Source organism: Ascaphus truei, chromosome 2, assembly GCF_040206685.1.
Source record: "Ascaphus truei isolate aAscTru1 chromosome 2, aAscTru1.hap1, whole genome shotgun sequence".
NCBI classification, from domain to species: Eukaryota; Metazoa; Chordata; class Amphibia; order Anura; family Ascaphidae; genus Ascaphus; species Ascaphus truei.
In genome coordinates this window covers 135075882-135094665 of record NC_134484.1, presented here as the reverse complement: position 1 = coordinate 135094665, position 18784 = coordinate 135075882, and the positions used below count along the sequence as shown (strand labels likewise).

The 18784-nt window shown below is 44.5% G+C and overlaps 1 protein-coding gene across 1 annotated transcript in view; it reads right to left on the bottom strand.

Annotated features, from left to right (window-relative positions):
• Positions 1 to 33: 33 nt before the first annotated feature.
• Positions 34 to 18784, bottom strand: part of TYMS (thymidylate synthetase) — a 30500-nt gene continuing 11749 nt past the window's right edge. Inside the window, exons 6-8 of the mRNA XM_075585256.1 lie at positions 14199 to 14374; positions 13371 to 13442; positions 34 to 227 (exon numbers count right to left, since the gene is read on the bottom strand). Of these exons, the coding sequence (XP_075441371.1) occupies positions 90 to 227; positions 13371 to 13442; positions 14199 to 14374 (386 nt within the window). The 3' untranslated portion in view covers positions 34 to 89. The remainder of the gene's footprint in view (positions 228 to 13370; positions 13443 to 14198; positions 14375 to 18784) is intronic.

The following is an 18784-nucleotide window of genomic DNA, read 5'->3' as shown; positions in this document are numbered from 1 at the left end:
CACTGAATGCTCAGCAAAAAATGAATTAAATAGTTGAAAGCGATGTAGATTTATTTTGCTGAACTTATGACACTGGTACAAAAAATGTTTCACACAGCCATTTCCATTTTAATAGTGGGATGAGGGTCGTAGCCTTCAATCTGAAAATCATCTGCTTTGAAATCATTGATGTTCTCCACTGTGCGGAGAATTTTCAGTTTGGGGAATGGTCTAGGTTCTCGTTGAAGCTGGGGAAAAAACGAAAAAACATAATACGATCTGAAAGCCTTAAACTTGTTTCAATTATGTGAAGTACTGTACAATGCATACGTTTTGCTGAAATTGTGAAAGTTCAAGTCCCTCACGTGGTACTTAAACCCTAATGTCTGCAACACATTGCAACAAAAAAAAAAGACCAGTGCTATAAATTAGGGTACAATAGGAGTTATGCATCTAAAACGGTGCAAAACAAATAAATGCAACAAAACAAAATCTAATGGGATATTTTGACGAAATAAAGGTCGTTATTTTTGCAGCTGGGAAAATAAACTTTGGGAAATTACCCCTTATGTGCAAGTTCTACTCTGCTATATACTGTTTTGTGATAACATCACAAACACGCTAAGGAATCACTTATTCATGCGTTATAACAAAGTCAGATCCTAGCGATAAGAATAGCAGAGGCTTCAAACAACCAAGCCTCTACTAACCACCCAATTCTTCCAGGAGACCAGAGTCTCCACCTGGTTATGGTGACAAGAAATAACCGATTTTAAGATTGATAAGAAAAAAATAAAAGCACAGTGGAGCCAACACTACAGGAATAAAAAACATTTTAGAAAGTACAATTTAATTTAAAAAGAAAAAACAAGACGAGTAAATCTCTCAGTTGGGCCTTCAACCGAGGCTACTCAGAACACTTAAAATGACAGTATAGCAATAGAGCTGAATCAGTCGTCTAATTGATGTGGAACTTACTATATTTATTAATCGTGTATTTATAGCAGAAATCATCCTGTTAATCTTTTTGTGGCGGATTTGAACCGTGGTAATTTCAGCTCCAGGACTAGGGTGACCAGATTTTGAAAATGAAAAACCGGGACACGGTTTTTTTTTTTTTTTTTTTTTTTTTTACACATTAACAGTTTATTGTATTACACTTATACTTTACTATCATTAGTCCTTGTTACATAGTTACGTGTGTGCGTGCGATGACCTCACTAATCGAGAAAAAAAAAAAGCCAGATGTGAATGATTCTGAACCCATTAACCAGTGTCAGGACGCCCCCTCTTCACAATTTCTAAAGCAGCAATCCCGTCTGGGATCTTACCTGATCAGCAGTCCCTCAAGGTACTATACTGGAGGTGTTCCCTACCTGTCTTCCAAGGTCTCACTTGTGAAACTTGAGTCAGATCTGGAAAAAAGCAGTTTAGGTTATTTCGGTGTAGGTATACGGCAGTTAAGATAAGACAGAGAGAGTGGGTGACAGAGTGAGACAGAGACACACACACAGTGAGAGAGAGACAGAGAGACACACAGTGAGAGAGACACACACACACAGAGAGTGAGACAGACACACATACAGAGAGAGAGACACACACACACACACACACAGAGTGAGAGAGAGACACAGAGTGAGAGAGACACACACAGAGTGAGACACACACAGAGTGTGAGTGGGTGAGAGGGTGGTTGACTGACTGACACGTGGGTGGGTGACTGACTCTTGGGTGGGCGCCCTAACTCACTGGCGCCCTCCCCCCCTGTTGGTGTCCCTGTCCCCCATTCTCGCTCTAATTGCTTCCCCCCCATTCTCTCTCCCTTCCCTCCCCCCATTCTCTCTCCCTTCCCTCCCCCCATTCTCTCTCCCTTCCCTCCCCCCATTCTGTCTCCCTTCCCTCTCCACCCCCATTCTCCCAATCCCTCTATTCTCTCTCTCTCCACAGCCAGATACACACACACACACACACACACACACACACACACACACACACACACACACACACACACACACACACACACTGGAGTACAGAGGCAGCGACGAGCAGGTGGCTCCCCGCCTCGCCCTGCATCCACCGCCTGCCCATCTCCCCCACCAAGGGGACAGGAGGGAAGAGACTCAAAAGGTACAAACCCCGCCCCCCCCCAGCCCATCACCCCCGGGCGGGCAGCCAAGGGTTCCCTGGGCAGAAGGTGAAGACACCGCGCAGCCGACAGAGGAGCGGGAAGAGAGACACACCACTCACCGTGTGCTCTGCAGAAGGAAGCGGAAGCGCCGCCCCCGGCTTCCTCTGACCTGCAGCCAATCCCCTGCGGCCCGGCCGGCATTCTAAGTCCCGCCCCCGGCATCCATTCATACTGCATAGAAGGAAAAAAAAAAAAAACCTGCTCCTGCACGGCGGCATCCTCATCCCGCTGCATACCGGGACCAGGGCCAAAACCCGGGACAGAACACAAAAAAACGGGACCGTCCCAGAAAAACCGGGACGCCTGGTCACCCTATCCAGGACCCCTCTACCCCCCTGGTTTCGGAGATACACACCAGTGAAGTGAGTGGAGTCTCTGCCACTCTAGGGCAAACAAAACAGCCGTTCAATTCTCCATGTCACTCAGGCCCTATAGGAAGCCACAATGTCGCCTGTTGAAGCTTGCTATTGGACAACCATTTAAACCCCTTGTAGAAACCAGTTAGTGATACTGGTAACTTCACCAGTAAGCACCCCATAACCATCCATTAAAAAAAAAATAATAATTAAGAAGGGGGTGGGTGGGAGTTTGCCATCTTAATATACACAGGCTGCTGTTTCAACATTACTTGCAAGGTCACAGTACAGGTATACCTCCAATACATACATCATGTGTACTATCAATTGTAATAACCATTTACAAACTAGCGATTTCAAAGTTGCTTGCTCCTACAGCTTCTTTGGCACGGCTTGAAGTGAATGGGATGTGATAAATATGTTCTGCATTTAAAAATAAATAAATATATATAAAAATATAACAAACAGCGCAAACCAATACAATGTTTTTAAAATAATAAACACTGGTGTGAATAAATAGTCCAATTGTCCAACTGTAGAGGATGGGGGTTTAGTATATCTAAAAATAAAGAGAAGAAGCCAATATGGTGAAGTAAGTATATTCAGGACTTTCACAGCATATTGTAATGATTTTTTCCAAAACTGTATACTTGAATGTACATTTTATGTGGCGATTGGGACCATACGACCAGTATAATATTTGCATCTGGAAAGAAAACAGAACTGCGCAGAAAATTAACCCTTAGCACAGGGAACACACAAAAAACTAGAATTAACCTAAATTCTCCCTGCAGCTAGATACATAGCTACATATATGTATATGAAAGAAAAAATACAAAAGTGCGCAAAAGTACAACTCAACTTGAAAAATATATTTTTTTAGATGTAATGGATGCTGCTACAATGTGTAGGACACACACGATGCCAAAATATATCTTATACTATATTAGTGAAAGCACTGTATGCCTGTCTGGATGTCTGGTGTCCCTAGGGGAAATCTCATTGGTCCCTTGGGCCGCCCGCCCCCGCACACCTCATTGGCCTGAGGCGGAGTGACGGGCCAAACACACACTAGGTGGGGAGGTGGGTGTTTTCAGCGGTGCGCAAACTGTGGGGCGCACGATTATGTAGGGGGGGCGCGAGCAGCTTGCAGGGAAACCTGGGGGCGGCCAGAGCTGTGCACGGGCGCTCGTGCTGCTGCTTCTATGTCTGTGTCTTGCAGAGGGGGCGGGGCCAGAAGCTCCGTCTGCTGCTGCTTCTATGTCTGTGTCTTGCAGAGGGGGCGGGGCCAGAAGCTCCGTGCTGCTGCTGCTTCTATGTCTGTGTCTTGCAGAGGGGGCGGGGCCAGAAGCTCCGTGCTGCTGCTTCTATGTCTGTGTCTTGGCAGAGGGGGCGGGGCCAGGAGATCCGTGCTGCTGCTTCTATGTCTGTGTCTTGCAGAGGGGGCGGGGCTTCTCTCTGCACACAGACAAGCCCTCCTTCTCTTCCTGTCTGCTTCCCGTTTTCAGCAGCATGGGGGGGTTGGGGGATCGGAGCATGTCGCCCCCCCAGGTGAAATTGTGGACTGATTGTGTGTGTGTTGGTGTTGGTGGTGGGGGGGATTGAGTGTGTGTGTGTGTGTGTAGTGTGTGTGTGGGGGGGGGGATTGAGTGTGTGGGGGGGGGGATTAAGTGTGTGTGGTGTGTGGGGGGGATTGAGTGTGTGTGGGGGGGGGGATTGAGGTGTGTGTGGGGGGGGGGATTGAGTGTGTGGGGGGGGGATTGAGTGTGTGGGGGGGGGGGATTGAGTGTGTGGGGGGGGGGGGATTGAGTGTGTGTGGGGGGGGGGGGATTGAGTGTGTGGGGGGGGGATTGAGTGTGTGGGGGGGATTGAGTTCCCCCCCTCCCTGCCCTTTGCCCCCCCCCTTTCCACTCCATGCCCCCTGCCCTTCCACGCCCGGGCAACGCCGGGTATATCAGCTAGTATAAAAATATAACAAACAGCGCAAACCAATACAATGTGTGTTTAAAATAATAAACAGTGGTGTAAATAAATAGTCCAATTGTCCAACTGTAGAGGATGAGGGTTTAGTACAGGCCTGCACAACTCGTAAAGCGAGAAGGGCCGAAATGCTCCAAGGAAAAAAAATTTGGGCCGCACGGGTAAAATCATCATCATCATCATCTCTCCTCCAGCACCTCATCATCATCCTCATATCTCCCCCAGAACCCCTCACTATCAACCTTTGCGATACTCCCCATCTATCTCTCATACCCCCATCTCTCACCCTCATACATAATACTCTCTCTCCACAAACACACAATACCCCACTGCACACCACACACATCCCACCCCCCCTGCACCTCACATCCTTCTCTCCCCCCTGCACCTCACACCACTCTCCCGCCCTGCACCTCACACCACTCTCCCCCCCTGCACCTCACACCACTCTCCCCCCCCTGCACCTCACACCACTCTCCCCCCCCTGCACCTCACACCACTCTCCCCCCCCTACACCTCACATCACTCTCCCCCCCCTACACCTCACATCACTCTCCCCCCCCTGCACCTCCAACCACCCTCCCCTGCACCTCCAATGACCCTGCACCTCCAATGACCTCCCCCCCATAACCTCCAATCACCCCCCCTGCACCTCCAATCACCCCCCCCCCTGCACCTCCAATCACCCCCCCCTGCACCTCCAATCACCCCCCCCCTGCACCTCCAATCACCCCCCCCTGCACCTCCAAAGACCCCCCCTGCACCTCCAAAGACCCCCCCTGCACCTCCAAAGACCCCCCCTGCACCTCCAATGGGTGGGTGGGGCGGGGGGGTGACTGGGTGGGTGGGGCGGGGGGTGACTGGATGGGTGGGTTGGGCGGTGACTGACACTGACTGGGGGTGGGGGGTGACTGACACTGACTGGGGGTAGTGGAAGCTTTGGGGAGGTGGCAGGGTGGGTGGGAGGCACGTGGCGAGGTGTCCCCCAGCGGGCGCCCCAGGGGACAGTCAGCCCCGCCGTGGCCGCCACTGCCCTGCTCCCCTCGACGGCATGAAGCTTGTGGTCAGGCGGGCAGACCGGAGCACCACCACCACTGCCCCGTGACCATCTCCAACCCCGCGCGGGGATCGGCGGGAAGTCGGGGTAAGCAGGGATAGAAGGGGGGACACCCCGCTACCATCTCCTGCCCCGCGCGGGGATCAGAGGGAAGCCGGGGACAGGGACAGAAGGGGGGACACCCCGCTACCATCTCCTGCCCCTCACGGGGATCGCACGGGAAGTCGGGGTAAGCGGGGACAGGGACAGAAGGGGGGACACCCCACTACCATCTCCTGCCCTGCGTGGGAAGCGGGGAGTAAGGGGGAATCGCAGGGAAGGAGCAGAGGAGCCGCAGCATGCAGAGATTGGAGAGTACTTACCCTCCAATAGATCTCCGGCCAGAAAGAATGGCCGCTCGTTGGGGGCGGGCTCATATAGAGCGTGGCCGCGCGCCCACAAAGCCTGGGAGCGCGCGCCAATCAGCAGTCAGGTAGGGGGAATTTTTTTTCTTCAGCGCGAGCAGGGAAATTTAAAAAAAACAAGCACGTGTTCTGCTTGGGCCCAATATTTACTCGCCCGGGGTTAAATCCACCCGCCCCGGGCGTGTAAACGTATAGGATTGTCGAACAGTGTGTGTGTGTGTGTGAGTGTGATATATATACACACACACACACACATATATATACAGTGTTCGACAAACTTATACATTTGCTCGCCCCGGGCGAGTGGATTTAACCCCCGGGCGAGTAAATATTGGCCCAAGCAGCACACGTTTGGTACCAGGTGGCGAGTAGATTTTTTTGTGTGGCGAGTAGATTTTTTGGTGATTTGTCAACCACTGCATATATATATACACACACACACACACACACACACACACACACACACACACACACACACACACACACACACACACACACACACACACACACACACACACACACACACACACACACACACACACACACACACACACACACACACACACACACATATATACACACACACACACATATATACACACACACGTAGAGGTATCAGTACCGTGTTAGCCGAGCTTCAATAATCAAAAAAATTAAAAAATAAATAGATTATACCGTTCTGTGGCTAACGAAATGCTTTTATTTGTGTGAGCTTTCGAGATACACTGATCTCTTCTTCCGGCGATGTTACAATGAATGAAGCAAAAGGTAAACTTAAAAACAGTGTCTCTTGGAATGTTATCTGTGCTGTTCCTTCCCCCGGTGTGGATGTGTTTTATGGCTAGAGGTGTTAAATGGTTACTGAAAGCAAGTGAAGAAAGAGTGTGTATGTGTATCAGTGTGAATAAAAATGAATGGAGAGCCCACGGTATATACAGTGCTTAACACAAGGTGTGTGTGGAGTGGGACTGGATATAAATGATGTGGGTGGGTGTGGAAATGTGAGAGTTAGTAGCACAACTAAAAGTGTGTGTGGATACTTAGTGGTCCCTATTGGTGTATAGGGATGGAAAAACAAGGAGTATTAGTATGTGTGAGAGACAGCTGTGTGTGCATACATATAGCACAGTATGTACAGACATGGCCTTTAGCGCTTATGGGACGAGAGTTCACTACTGTCAGTAATGACTCATAAAATTTCGATCTCTGTTTAGGCCACTGCTAAGTGTCCCGAACAGTTGCATAAATTTGTATTCATGCAACCGTCTCTCTTTCGGGGTTTTAAGATTACCTTTGAGTATGGCAACCCTCAGATCGTTCATCTTATGGCCAGAGTCAGAGAAATGTTCGCCAACAGGACTGTCTCTTGTACCGCGTGTGATGCTGAATATATGCACATATATATGTGTATGTGTATATATACACATACACACCCCTACACCATGTGGGAGTTGAATATGAATATATTTGATATAATACACATGCAGGAATTGAACCATTAGCAATAAAGCATTGAATGTTTAAAGAAGAAAAATTCCCACATGGTGTAGGGGGATGCGTTTGTCTCATGTGATCTTGAACACCAATAAATACCATGGAACCAGATACCAGTGTGATTCACTGACTTGGGCTAAAGAAAGGTGTCAGTCTGGACCATCCTTCTATCCAGAGGATCCATGCTGACTGGAGGTGCTGCAACCAATTAACAGCGGTAACTTGTGAACCTGTCCTGATTCCCCACAGCACCGCGGAAGTGCTCAGCACTCCTGTTACCTCGCAGGTACGCACCACACCACAGTATAGTACAAATGGAGTAGCAGACTTAATCTAACTTAGGGAGGGGGTAAACGGACTACACTTTATTCAGGCATCTTTATTCTATTATTCAAGCTGGGATGTTTGTGTGGCTCAGTGCAGTCACATGTGCGGGCTCGGCTCTTACCTTCTCCGGCGGCAGCTCTGCGACGTCAAATGGCATTGGCATGACCACGTCACCAGGGTCCCGTTATCTTGGCAACGAGGTGCCATTTGATGTCACAGAGCCATAATGATGTGGGGAGATACCGGAGGAGAAGGTAAGAGTGTTACAGAGGCCCCACCCTCCATGGTAATCAGTTTCATTGTTGTGGGGGGAGAGCACGGGGCCTCTAACTGCTGAGCTTGGTGTAGTGGCACCGACTGCAGGAGCACAACAGTCTACACTTGAATACAATCATGGATTTGAATCCATAAGTAAGTCACATTTTACTTTCAATTGTTCGAATAGAACTTCTAGGAACAAAAAAAAAAAGCAGAGTGTGTTCGATCCAAATAAAAGAGCTATACACTGAGGACTCAGAAGATCTCAAAATGCATTTTTTTCGCCTAGATAAATATATAGCTCAGTACCTGCGGATCTGGTGGGACATTGTGACGCTACAAAACGATCGCAAAAGTAAGCGCATTCCGAGAGGACTGCGTATGACCAAGGCACGGTTTTGAGGACCGTGAGTTTGAAGCACAATGCAGCTTGACACTTGATGAACGTTCATTTAAATTAATGGACTTGACAATTCAACACAATGAAAGACAAATAGATTGCTGAAAAAGAAGTTACGGATTTAGAAGCACATATACACTTGAAAAAAAAACAATATCAATGAGACAGAATAAATGAGAGACGGGCTTGATTATGCGCACAACCAGGTCTATATGTTGAGGAAAACACCCTTTAAGAAATCTCCATATAATAAATTCAATAGGAGGACATCACGACTGGCTAAGTCCATCCTGAAAAAGATCACCAATAGGAACATACAATACTGGTAGTTGCTCAGACACAGATACACCTGACTATGACCATTTCTCTCACAGTGTCCTTTTCAGGGAACTAATCTAATGCCTCTTCAGCTGACGAGGCTCAGTTCCCCAGAAGGATCTTTTGGAGTCGAGGTTAGGATTCTTCATCCAATCGTTATTCAAAAGACAGAGAAAATCTGGACACAATAGGAAGAGGAAAGCATTGGGAGTTGAAGAAAAGGAGAAAATATTGAGGGTACTAATGTTATTAATATCTTGGACTTTACATTAATGCAACCAGAATTACAGGTTTTTAACTATGGACTTTTCTTTTTGCACCAAACAAAAAAACGTTAATCTCTTTAATTACCATTATAGATATTAATACACAAATTAATCGTTCCTGGCGCTGTGAATAAAGTCCAAAAATACCGTGAACCAACAAGGCAGTCTCTAGTATAGGCTTCCTTAGGCAGGTTGGTGGTCTTTATAGTGATATTTCAGACAGGGGAGTTGTAGTCCTTAGGAATGATGTTTAGCTGTTTCTGAAATAACAGAAAAGACAACAGGGCACACCAATTGCGTAGTGTGTTTCTTCAATTGTCTCCCTATCTAAAATCCTATAATCCTACTTACAGGATATGGGCTAGCAACATTCAGTTGAGAGAATCTGTGACATCCGTCCCTTTCCTTCAGATCATCTCACGGATCCCACGTGGTCTGGTCTGCTGGAATCTCCCTCACTCAGTGTCGATTTTTCACTCCAACACTCCCACAGGTTCAAGAGTGGGAGGGGGGGGGGAGGGGGTGGAAATTAAACAATACTAGTGTGATATCGTACAGGATTTAATAGCTCAAGAAAAAAATTTTAAATCACACTTACATAAATACAGGGTATCAAATACCGCACAAACTGCCGTCCGCAACCTGCACTGCTCCTATAGACTGCCGAGGAGAGAATCGCCGCACGCTACACTCGATACCGGAACCTCGAGTGACGTCAGCGATGCCGCAAACCGGAAACTGGAACTCTCCTCGCGTCAGGAACTACGGGTGCTCAGACGTTCCAAATCACTAAGCTCCTCCTCCCTACGCGTTTCGTGACCCGTTGTCACTTCGTCAGGGGATAATGGAGCTTAGTGGATAGGTTTTTTATATACAATCCTAAATGGAAGGACCTTCCTATAAAGGGATGGGCTAGGCATTTAAAGCTGTACACTATATGATTCTACAATTGATTGAAAAGTAAAACGGGATCAAATAATGGTGCCTACAACTACTATACCTAAAATTCATCAATAGTATAAACAAAAGGGGGAAGAATATTAAGGAGGGATACCTTAAATTACTCCTGTGGCCTTTAAAATGAATAATTAAAAAGTTACACTTAATTTGGACAAATATATCAACTAAATTAAAACATTACATATATATAGAAAAATTAAAAATTAATTGATAATATTGAATGTAGATATGGAGAATTGTACATTACGGTCAATAACATTTAAACAATTCAAAAACAGTTATATGGAATTGTACACTATTACCTATATACTAAGACATTTACAAATGGTTATTGAAACATTGTCCCCCCACGGCCTGAATATCGATTTTGACTTAGCGGCCTTTTTAAAAGATTCCTAAAACCAGGCCATTAATAATGTTTTAGCGATTTACTGGTGTCTTTTAACCTTTTTCAATAACCATTTGTAAATGTCTTAGTATATAGGTAATAGTGTACAATTCCATATAACTGTTTTTGAATTGTTTAAATGTTATTGACAGTAATGTACAATTCTCCATATCTACATTCAATATTATCAATTAATTTTTAATTTTTCTATATATATGTAATGTTTTAATTTAGTTGATATATTTGTCCAAATTAAGTGTAACTTTTTAATTATTCATTTTAAAGGCCACAGGAGTAATTTAAGGTATCCCTCCTTAATATTCTTCCCCCTTTTGTTTATACTATTGATGAATTTTAGGTATAGTAGTTGTAGGCACCATTATTTGATCCCGTTTTACTTTTCAATCAATTGTAGAATCATATAGTGTACAGCTTTAAATGCCTAGCCCATCCCTTTATAGGAAGGTCCTTCCATTTAGGATTGTATATAAAAAACCTATCCACTAAGCTCCATTATCCCCTGACGAAGTGACAACGGGTCACGAAACGCGTAGGGAGGAGGAGCTTAGTGATTTGGAACGTCTGAGCACCCGTAGTTCCTGACGCGAGGAGAGTTCCGGTTTCCAGTTTCCGGTTTGCGGCATCGCTGACGTCACTCGAGGTTCCGGTATCGAGTGTAGCGTGCGGCGATTCTCTCCTCGGCAGTCTATAGGAGCAGTGCAGGTTGCGGACGGCAGTTTGTGCGGTATTTGATACCCTGTATTTATGCAAGTGTGATTTTAACATTTTTTCTTGAGCTATTAAATCCTGTACGATATCACACTAGTATTGTTTAATTTCCACCCCCTCCCCCCCCCCTCCCACTCTTGAACCTGTGGGAGTGTTGGAGTGAAAAATCGACACTGAGTGAGGGAGATTCCAGCAGACCAGACCACGTGGGATCCGTGAGATGATCTGAAGGAAAGGGACGGATGTCACAGATTCTCTCAACTGAATGTTGCTAGCCCATATCCTGTAAGTAGGATTCTAGGATTTTAGATAGGGAGACAATTGAAGAAACACACTACGCAATTGGTGTGCCCTGTTGTCTTTTCTGTTATTTCAGAAACAGCTGAACATCATTCCTAAGGACTACAACTCCCCTGTCTGAAATATCACTATAAAGACCATCAACCTGCCTAAGGAAGCCTATACTAGAGACTGCCTTGTTGGTTCACGGTATTTTTGGACTTTATTCACAGCGCCAGGAACGATTAATTTGTGTATTAGTATTGTTTGTACAGATTTGGAATAATCTGCTGTTTTTTTGTTCCTTAGGCTGCTTTATATTTATATCACATTATTGTCAATCACATTTTTTGATATAACCACCTTCACTTTAATTAGTGTGTAGGCCAGCGCTTTTTAGAGGGCTTATATTGATTTGTTTGTTTACCATTATAGATATATTTATGTACATCAGTAAACTCCCTCTGAAAAGATTTTTCAAATCAGACATCTACTGATTCTGTGGTCACGCATACAACCTGCGGCCGGAGTGATAGTGATGGTTTGCCTGCCCACAATGGGGATGAAGAGACATATTTGAAGTTTATGATCGGCGTAATCTACAGTATCTTGTTGATTTGCTTGACTAAAAACTAGACGAGGAAGAGAAGATTCGGGTCTCGAGCAGATAATTGTTAAATGCCATCTATACAGTATCACTTATTTGAAGTTTGGCTGCAAGAAAACTGCAGCTGAACATAACCTGGCCCCTCTGCCCGACTGCAGTTTCCCCATGCCCAAAAACCATTGCGTTAATCCTACAGGGCCGCACTAGTCTCGAAGAGCTGTGCAGAAAACCGGTCTCTGTCTCCATGACCGCAACATTTAAACTTGCAAGAGATACCGGCACCCCACACAGGGGCCTGTACTCGGGAAGCAAGGGGTCCCCAGACATGAAAATAATGCGGTTCAGCTCCAGAGACTACTTTAATCCTGTGTAATAAAAATAACAAGCTTCATTACTTTAGTGGCTAACCGCCAAGGTAATGAAGGGGGTTAAACAGCAGTACCCAGTTTGTTGGTGGTAGAGGGGGTGGGTTAAGGTTGTAGTTGCCCCAGGGTGGGTGGTTAGGCCTCCCGGGAAGGGTTAACACTTTAATTTCCTTAACGGTTATTATGCTCAGGCTTTTGTTTATGTTTTATTATTTTTGTTATACGCAGCTCTCGGCTAATCTTATTACTGCTTAATTGTGATCAAGTTTCTCAATAGATACATCAAAACAAAAACAGAAAATTGATGCCCAAGTCTGTTCTCCATTGTTAACCTGTAAAATGCCTGTTTATGTCCTTTCCTATACCAACTTAAGCTGGGTTTTATAAACTGCCTCAAGAATATATGATATTTGGAACTGCAAGAAACCTGTGTCGAACCATAATTATTGGAATAGAGAATCTGTATTTTCACAAGGAGATAAATGTTTATTTTCAGTCATTACATATGTATTCAATCGGGTCACTCCATATATGTATTACAGTTGTGTTGCTCCATATATTGTAGCAATGTTAAATATTATAACTTGATAATTTGTGTCACTGTTTACATATAAATATCCCACTCCCCACAACAAGTATGTTTGTTCATTCTCCACTCGTTACTCCTTGAGACAACACCGTTTGGCGTGAAACGCGTGGGATTACCTTTTTGTATTTTTCAGTATGTCCTGAATAAAGTTTTTGCACATTTTTCATACCAATTGAGTTCCCGCAAGATCTGTTGCTGGCTGTGACTGGACATATTGAATTGTTGTTAGCACTGTTCAAAAAGCCTTATTATCCCTTTTAAAGATTAATTAATAAAATAAATTATTGCTGGCACCGCATCACTTGGTCTGTTACGATAACAAGACAATAACAGGAGCAAGCGACACTGAGTAAGTTCTGCAGGGCCTACAACCCAACTACAGAACATGTTTGTGTTAGTCTACCACCTCCAAAACAAGAAACTTACTTGTATCTTTAAAGGATCAATATGATTAAGGTATACATGAGCATCCCCCATGGTGTGTATAAAATCGCCAGGCTGAGGAATCAAAAAAAAATAAATAAATAAAAACACAGGTTGTACATCGAAACAAGAAAAGCACAGGTTATTACAGCAGGTCTAAAGAATAACAGAAAACACATGTATACAGTATGTTCTAACAAATCTGTTTCCTGCACATGTTCCTTCGGGTTGCTGTTAAATGCGCTGCAAAGGAGCAATCAAATTCACAATGAATCATGCAAATCTTATACATTTGTGTGTGCATACTCACACAAAAGTGAATGATACGCCACTGTTACTGCTATGTAAAACTGTAGGGACTGGATTTTATAATTCACCATATTACTTAACAGCAGAGTAACAACTAGTAAACACCGATGTAAATAAGATTGTGGTAATTTAACACTTTCACAATAATTCATTGCCATCTGTTCTAGACATTTACTAGGCTTTATTTAGAAAAAAGGGAAAACAACTAATAACAAGATAAGACAATTGTTGATGTTTTTGATATTTAAAAAGTTCAACATAAAATGAGGAAACTTTTTTTTATGGAAATAAGTGATTTCTAAATAATGAAATTAATTTTCCACATGTAGAAAACGAATGAGAAAAAAAAAAAAAAAAAAAAACAAGAATATGCAAGAACAAAAAACGGAGCAAGATTGCACATTCAATCCATCCTTTCAAGCCCTAAGGTTACAAAAATGATTGTCCCTTTTCCTATCAACCTAGTGTACAGTATGCTTATATACATTACAACAGCATTGAGTCCACTTAGATGAATCATACCTTTAGTCCCGTGACATGTGCAATCATGTAAGTGAGTAAGGCATAACTGGCTATGTTAAAGGGCACTCCCAGGCCCATGTCTCCTGATCGCTGATACAGCTGGCATGACAAGTCTTTGTTGATCACGTAGAACTGGCAGAGGGCATGACATGGGGGCAGCGCCATGAGTGAAATATCTGAGTGGAGAAGAGAAAATCTTAAATATCTTGAGTTCTAGAGGTGCTTTCAACCTTCTCCTTCGTTAGGAGTATGCTTAAAACATCCAGACAGGACACGAGTGCAGACGTGTAGGATAGCTACGACCCATGGGAGCGGAAAAGCCACACCATTTTAAACCTAATCTGAGCCACAGGATTACCTGAAAACCGTAAAATAGGACGGGCGAACCAAATGCACAATAAATGTCAAATTTTTTCAGGTGGGACTCCCGTGCGGCCTCCGCAGTCGAAAATGGCAAAGGCTCCTCGGGAAGTGACATGGAATCTGAGGGGGACGAGGGGACTCAAGGGGGTCTATACACACACAACAAGAACTTATCAAATTTGTCCAGGACATCAAAAAGACACCTTCCAGAAGACGACGCAGAAATCCATGGACCAGATGAGAACGGAAATTACCTCACTGGGGGAGCAGGCGAGCCATGTAGAGGACCACATGGAGGAAGTGTTGCAGTTCCAAACGGTAGCTGATAGGAGCTACTCTCCCTGAATCGGCGGATCGACCAACTAGAGCACGGGAGCGCAATCTTTTTCCCCTGCTGGCTGTCCCCTCTCCTCGCGCCCCCCCCCCCCCCCCCCACTTAACTCAGACGGCCTGGCATCACGTTGCAACGTCACATGACCCCGCTGTGTCACCAGGAGCCGTCTGAATCAAGGTATGGAGAAGTTTACAGAGGACTTGCAGCTTTCCCGGTATTAATTTAAATGCCTTTGGGAAGCGCGCGGGACCTCTGTAAACCCTGTGCCCCCCACAGATAATCTCACGCCCCAGCCCCCTACTTTGCGCACCGCTGAACTAGAGGAAAAGGCAGAGGATGCCAAAATCAGAGCCTTTATCAAGGTGTAGGGTAAAATAGGCATTTAAATACATACCATTTGCACCTTTTGTTGCAGGTCCCATTTTACCTTACACCTTGATAAAGTGCTTGCGCACGAAACGCGTAGGTGCTTTTTCTATCTGCTATCCATTTTTGAGCTGCACAATAAATTATTTTTATTTGGAGTTGTCCTGGATTGCCTTTATTCTCTCTCTGGATATCTTTGCTGTGCTCCGATTCTACAAACCAATTCCTGGATCTTCTACCCAACGGAATGCACGCCCTTGATCTGCTGGACTGACCCGAGAGGGAGGCCAACAGGTAATGGGCTTTATTTAGTCCTAAAAATTGTTACCCTACCCTAATATTATTCCATATATTGTATGCCTTATAGAGGGTATCGTGTGCCATAATTTCTGGTTACCTGATTGACACGGCTAGGGACTTACGCCTCTTTAGTACAAACATACACTGACTGTTTAATTGTGGACAATCAATACAGCATCCTATATTTACATGGATTTATATGGATACTTGAAAAAAAACTTTTTATGAGTGATTGTGATTTTGAGCACCATTATATACCACGTTCCACTGTTTGTAATCTGTATAGCAGCCTGGAAAAGGAGGCAGAAGAGAAGGGTGATAGATACCCTGTCAATTGAATTAGGAAAGAAGTCACCAATCATCAACTTGGAGCCTCAGAGACTAACTTTGACAAAGGTTCTGGAATGTAAGATAAAGCTCAATTCACTCATGACCGATAAAGGCGGAAAAGGCCATATGGTGGTCCCACCAAAAATTATCAGCAGGGCATCAAGCCAGATAGGATCCTAGCTACTACACTGCGCCATAAACAGATGCACACCCAGGTGAGCGTACTGAGGGGCAGGCAGGGGTCCATGATATACGATACATCTAAGATATGTAAGGAATTTAAGGCCTTCTATGAAGCCTCATACACTCTGCCAAAAAGGCCAAACAACCAAGTCCAGAAGAGACAGAGCATTAAGGTGTTCCTGGGATTCCTGTAACCTCAGAACCCCACCAGAAGGCCAGGTGGACCTAGATAGGCCAATATCCACTGAAGAAATAGCGCTGGCCATAAAAATCGCTGAAGAAGGGTAAAGCCCCACGACCAAATGGGTTCACGAACGCATATTATAAAAAGAATGTCGTGCCTTGCTTGCTCCCCACCTGGCCCGACTCTGTAATGAATTATTCGCAGGCTCTGTCCCTTCAGACCTCATGGCCCAGGCGCATGTTGTTATGATTCCCAATGAAGGCTGGGAGGGTGTGGTAGTTATCGGTCCATTTCCTCATTAGATACAGATATTAAGATATATGCTAAGGTGGTTGCCACCAGACTTGACTCAATCCTACCTACAATAATCCCTCCAGACCAGGTGGGATATATTGTAAATAGATAAGTAGGAGATAAAACTAGGAGGCTGGTTGAAGTCCGCCTTTGAAGGTCCTGGCCCATGACGCAGATAAGGCCTTTGATAGGCACCAATGGGACTTCATGTTCGCCACACTCCAACGTTTCGGCTTTGGCTCAAGGCTGATGGAGGGAATAGGAGCCTTCTATAAAAATGTCCCTCAGCCACAATTAAAATTAATGGCACAACATCAGCCTACTTCCCCATTCTTAAGGGTACTAAACAGGGCTACCCCCTTTATTATTTGACCTTTCAATAGAATCTGAGTAAACACATTCGCTCCAACCCTTATAATTCCAGGTGCCAGATAGGCCAGGAGTACAAGCCGTCTGTTTTTGTGGTTGATATTCTGTTAACAATTACAACCCCCCCCCCCCCCGATTTCCTTGCCCAAACGCATAAGCGTTTTACAGGAATTCGGAGACTACTGCAGCTTTAAGATAAACAATACAAAAGCGGAAGCCTTAACCATAAACCTTGCGTCTCGCACTCCCAAACTGTTTAATCTTAAAATGGATTTCAAATGGTGTAAACAGAGTATTAAATACCTAGTAGTCAAGATTACCAGGGAATACGTTCGTTTGTATGATGCCAATCACCCTCCCCTTTTCAAGGCAATTATTATTTTAAAAGACATGAAAGCTTGGATCGAGTTCCCAATTTCATGGATAGGACGCATAAATGTAATCAAGATATTGCCCCACATATTATACCACTTCCACGTATTACCTATTTCAGTAATCCAGGATGGAATTACAACATTTGTATGGAGCAACGTCAATCCAAGAGTTAATAGGAAAATATTCCACTCCAGACTATAAAGGTGGACCAGGCAGCACAACTGGGCCCAGATGGTCATGCGGCACGTAATGTGTGGGTTGAGATGGGTCGAGATTTAAAAAGAGACTTCTGTGGGAATGGGGCCTTGCCTGACATTCCGTGCCTCAAAAAACAGCATAGACCCTCAACACATAGAATTTTCCCTGTCATCTTGCACTTACGCAAGATTTGGGACCTTGTACGGTCCAGGGCCAAACTGATCTCTCTTCCTTCCCCGATGACCCCTGAGGGTGAATCCTGACTTCTCTCCAGGATGCGAAAATAACACTTTATCGAATTGGATGAGAAATTGAATCTCTAGAGTCCAAGATATAATGGCGGGTTTTTCACGGAAATCATTTTCAACTATCTGTGAAAATTTTTTTTTTCAAATACCTGCAAATTAGGAACTTCATAAAACAAAGAATTTAAGATACAGGATATTCCCTATGGTGCCTCTTGAGCACCTTTGTAGACATCCCTTAGATAAAAGTAAACGAACATCGATGATCTACCAAAACTTATTCACAAGTGATGACACTAAAAAGGAGAAATATATGCTTTCTTGGGAAAGGAGTTTGGTCAGAACCTAGAATGCGAAGATTGGCAGGAGACGACAGCCACTAGTTCCCTGTGTACCACAATAAAAAAAAAAAAAATACAAACTGCTCTACCATTGGTATATCACCCCAGCGAGGCTTAATGTCCTATAACCAACATCATCCCCCGTGTGCTGGAGAAACTGCAGTCAGAGATGGATGATTTCTCACATACAGAACTAGATTCACTTTGTTATGTAGATGGAGAGGCTAACGAGCTATATCAAATGACTCCAAGCGAAAATTCTTCGAGTATGGGAACTACTGCTGCTATGATCAGGCATGTAGACTATTGGTTGAACCAGTTATGTGTACATACCTCAACCAAAGGTTGTTTTAAACGACCTTACCACATATGTATGGGATTTGACATCAGGTGTACATTCGCAGTCTGCAGCTATCACCTTCTCTTTTCACCCCACTTTTATTTCTGTACTCCCCCCACCCCATTCTGTTATGTCCATTGTCCCCCCCCCCAAATCTTACATTGTCCATGTTGAACAACGCAAGTAATTGTATGTAGAGTAAAATGTTTCTTGTATATGCCAATAAAATACAATTGTTAAAAAAGCAAAACAAATATCCAGACGGATAAAGCATCACTTTTCTGTACAAAAGCAAAGCTCCATATAGACTGTCTAAATACTCCGAGCAGTATCACAATATCCAGGAGCATGGGCTATTCACTAA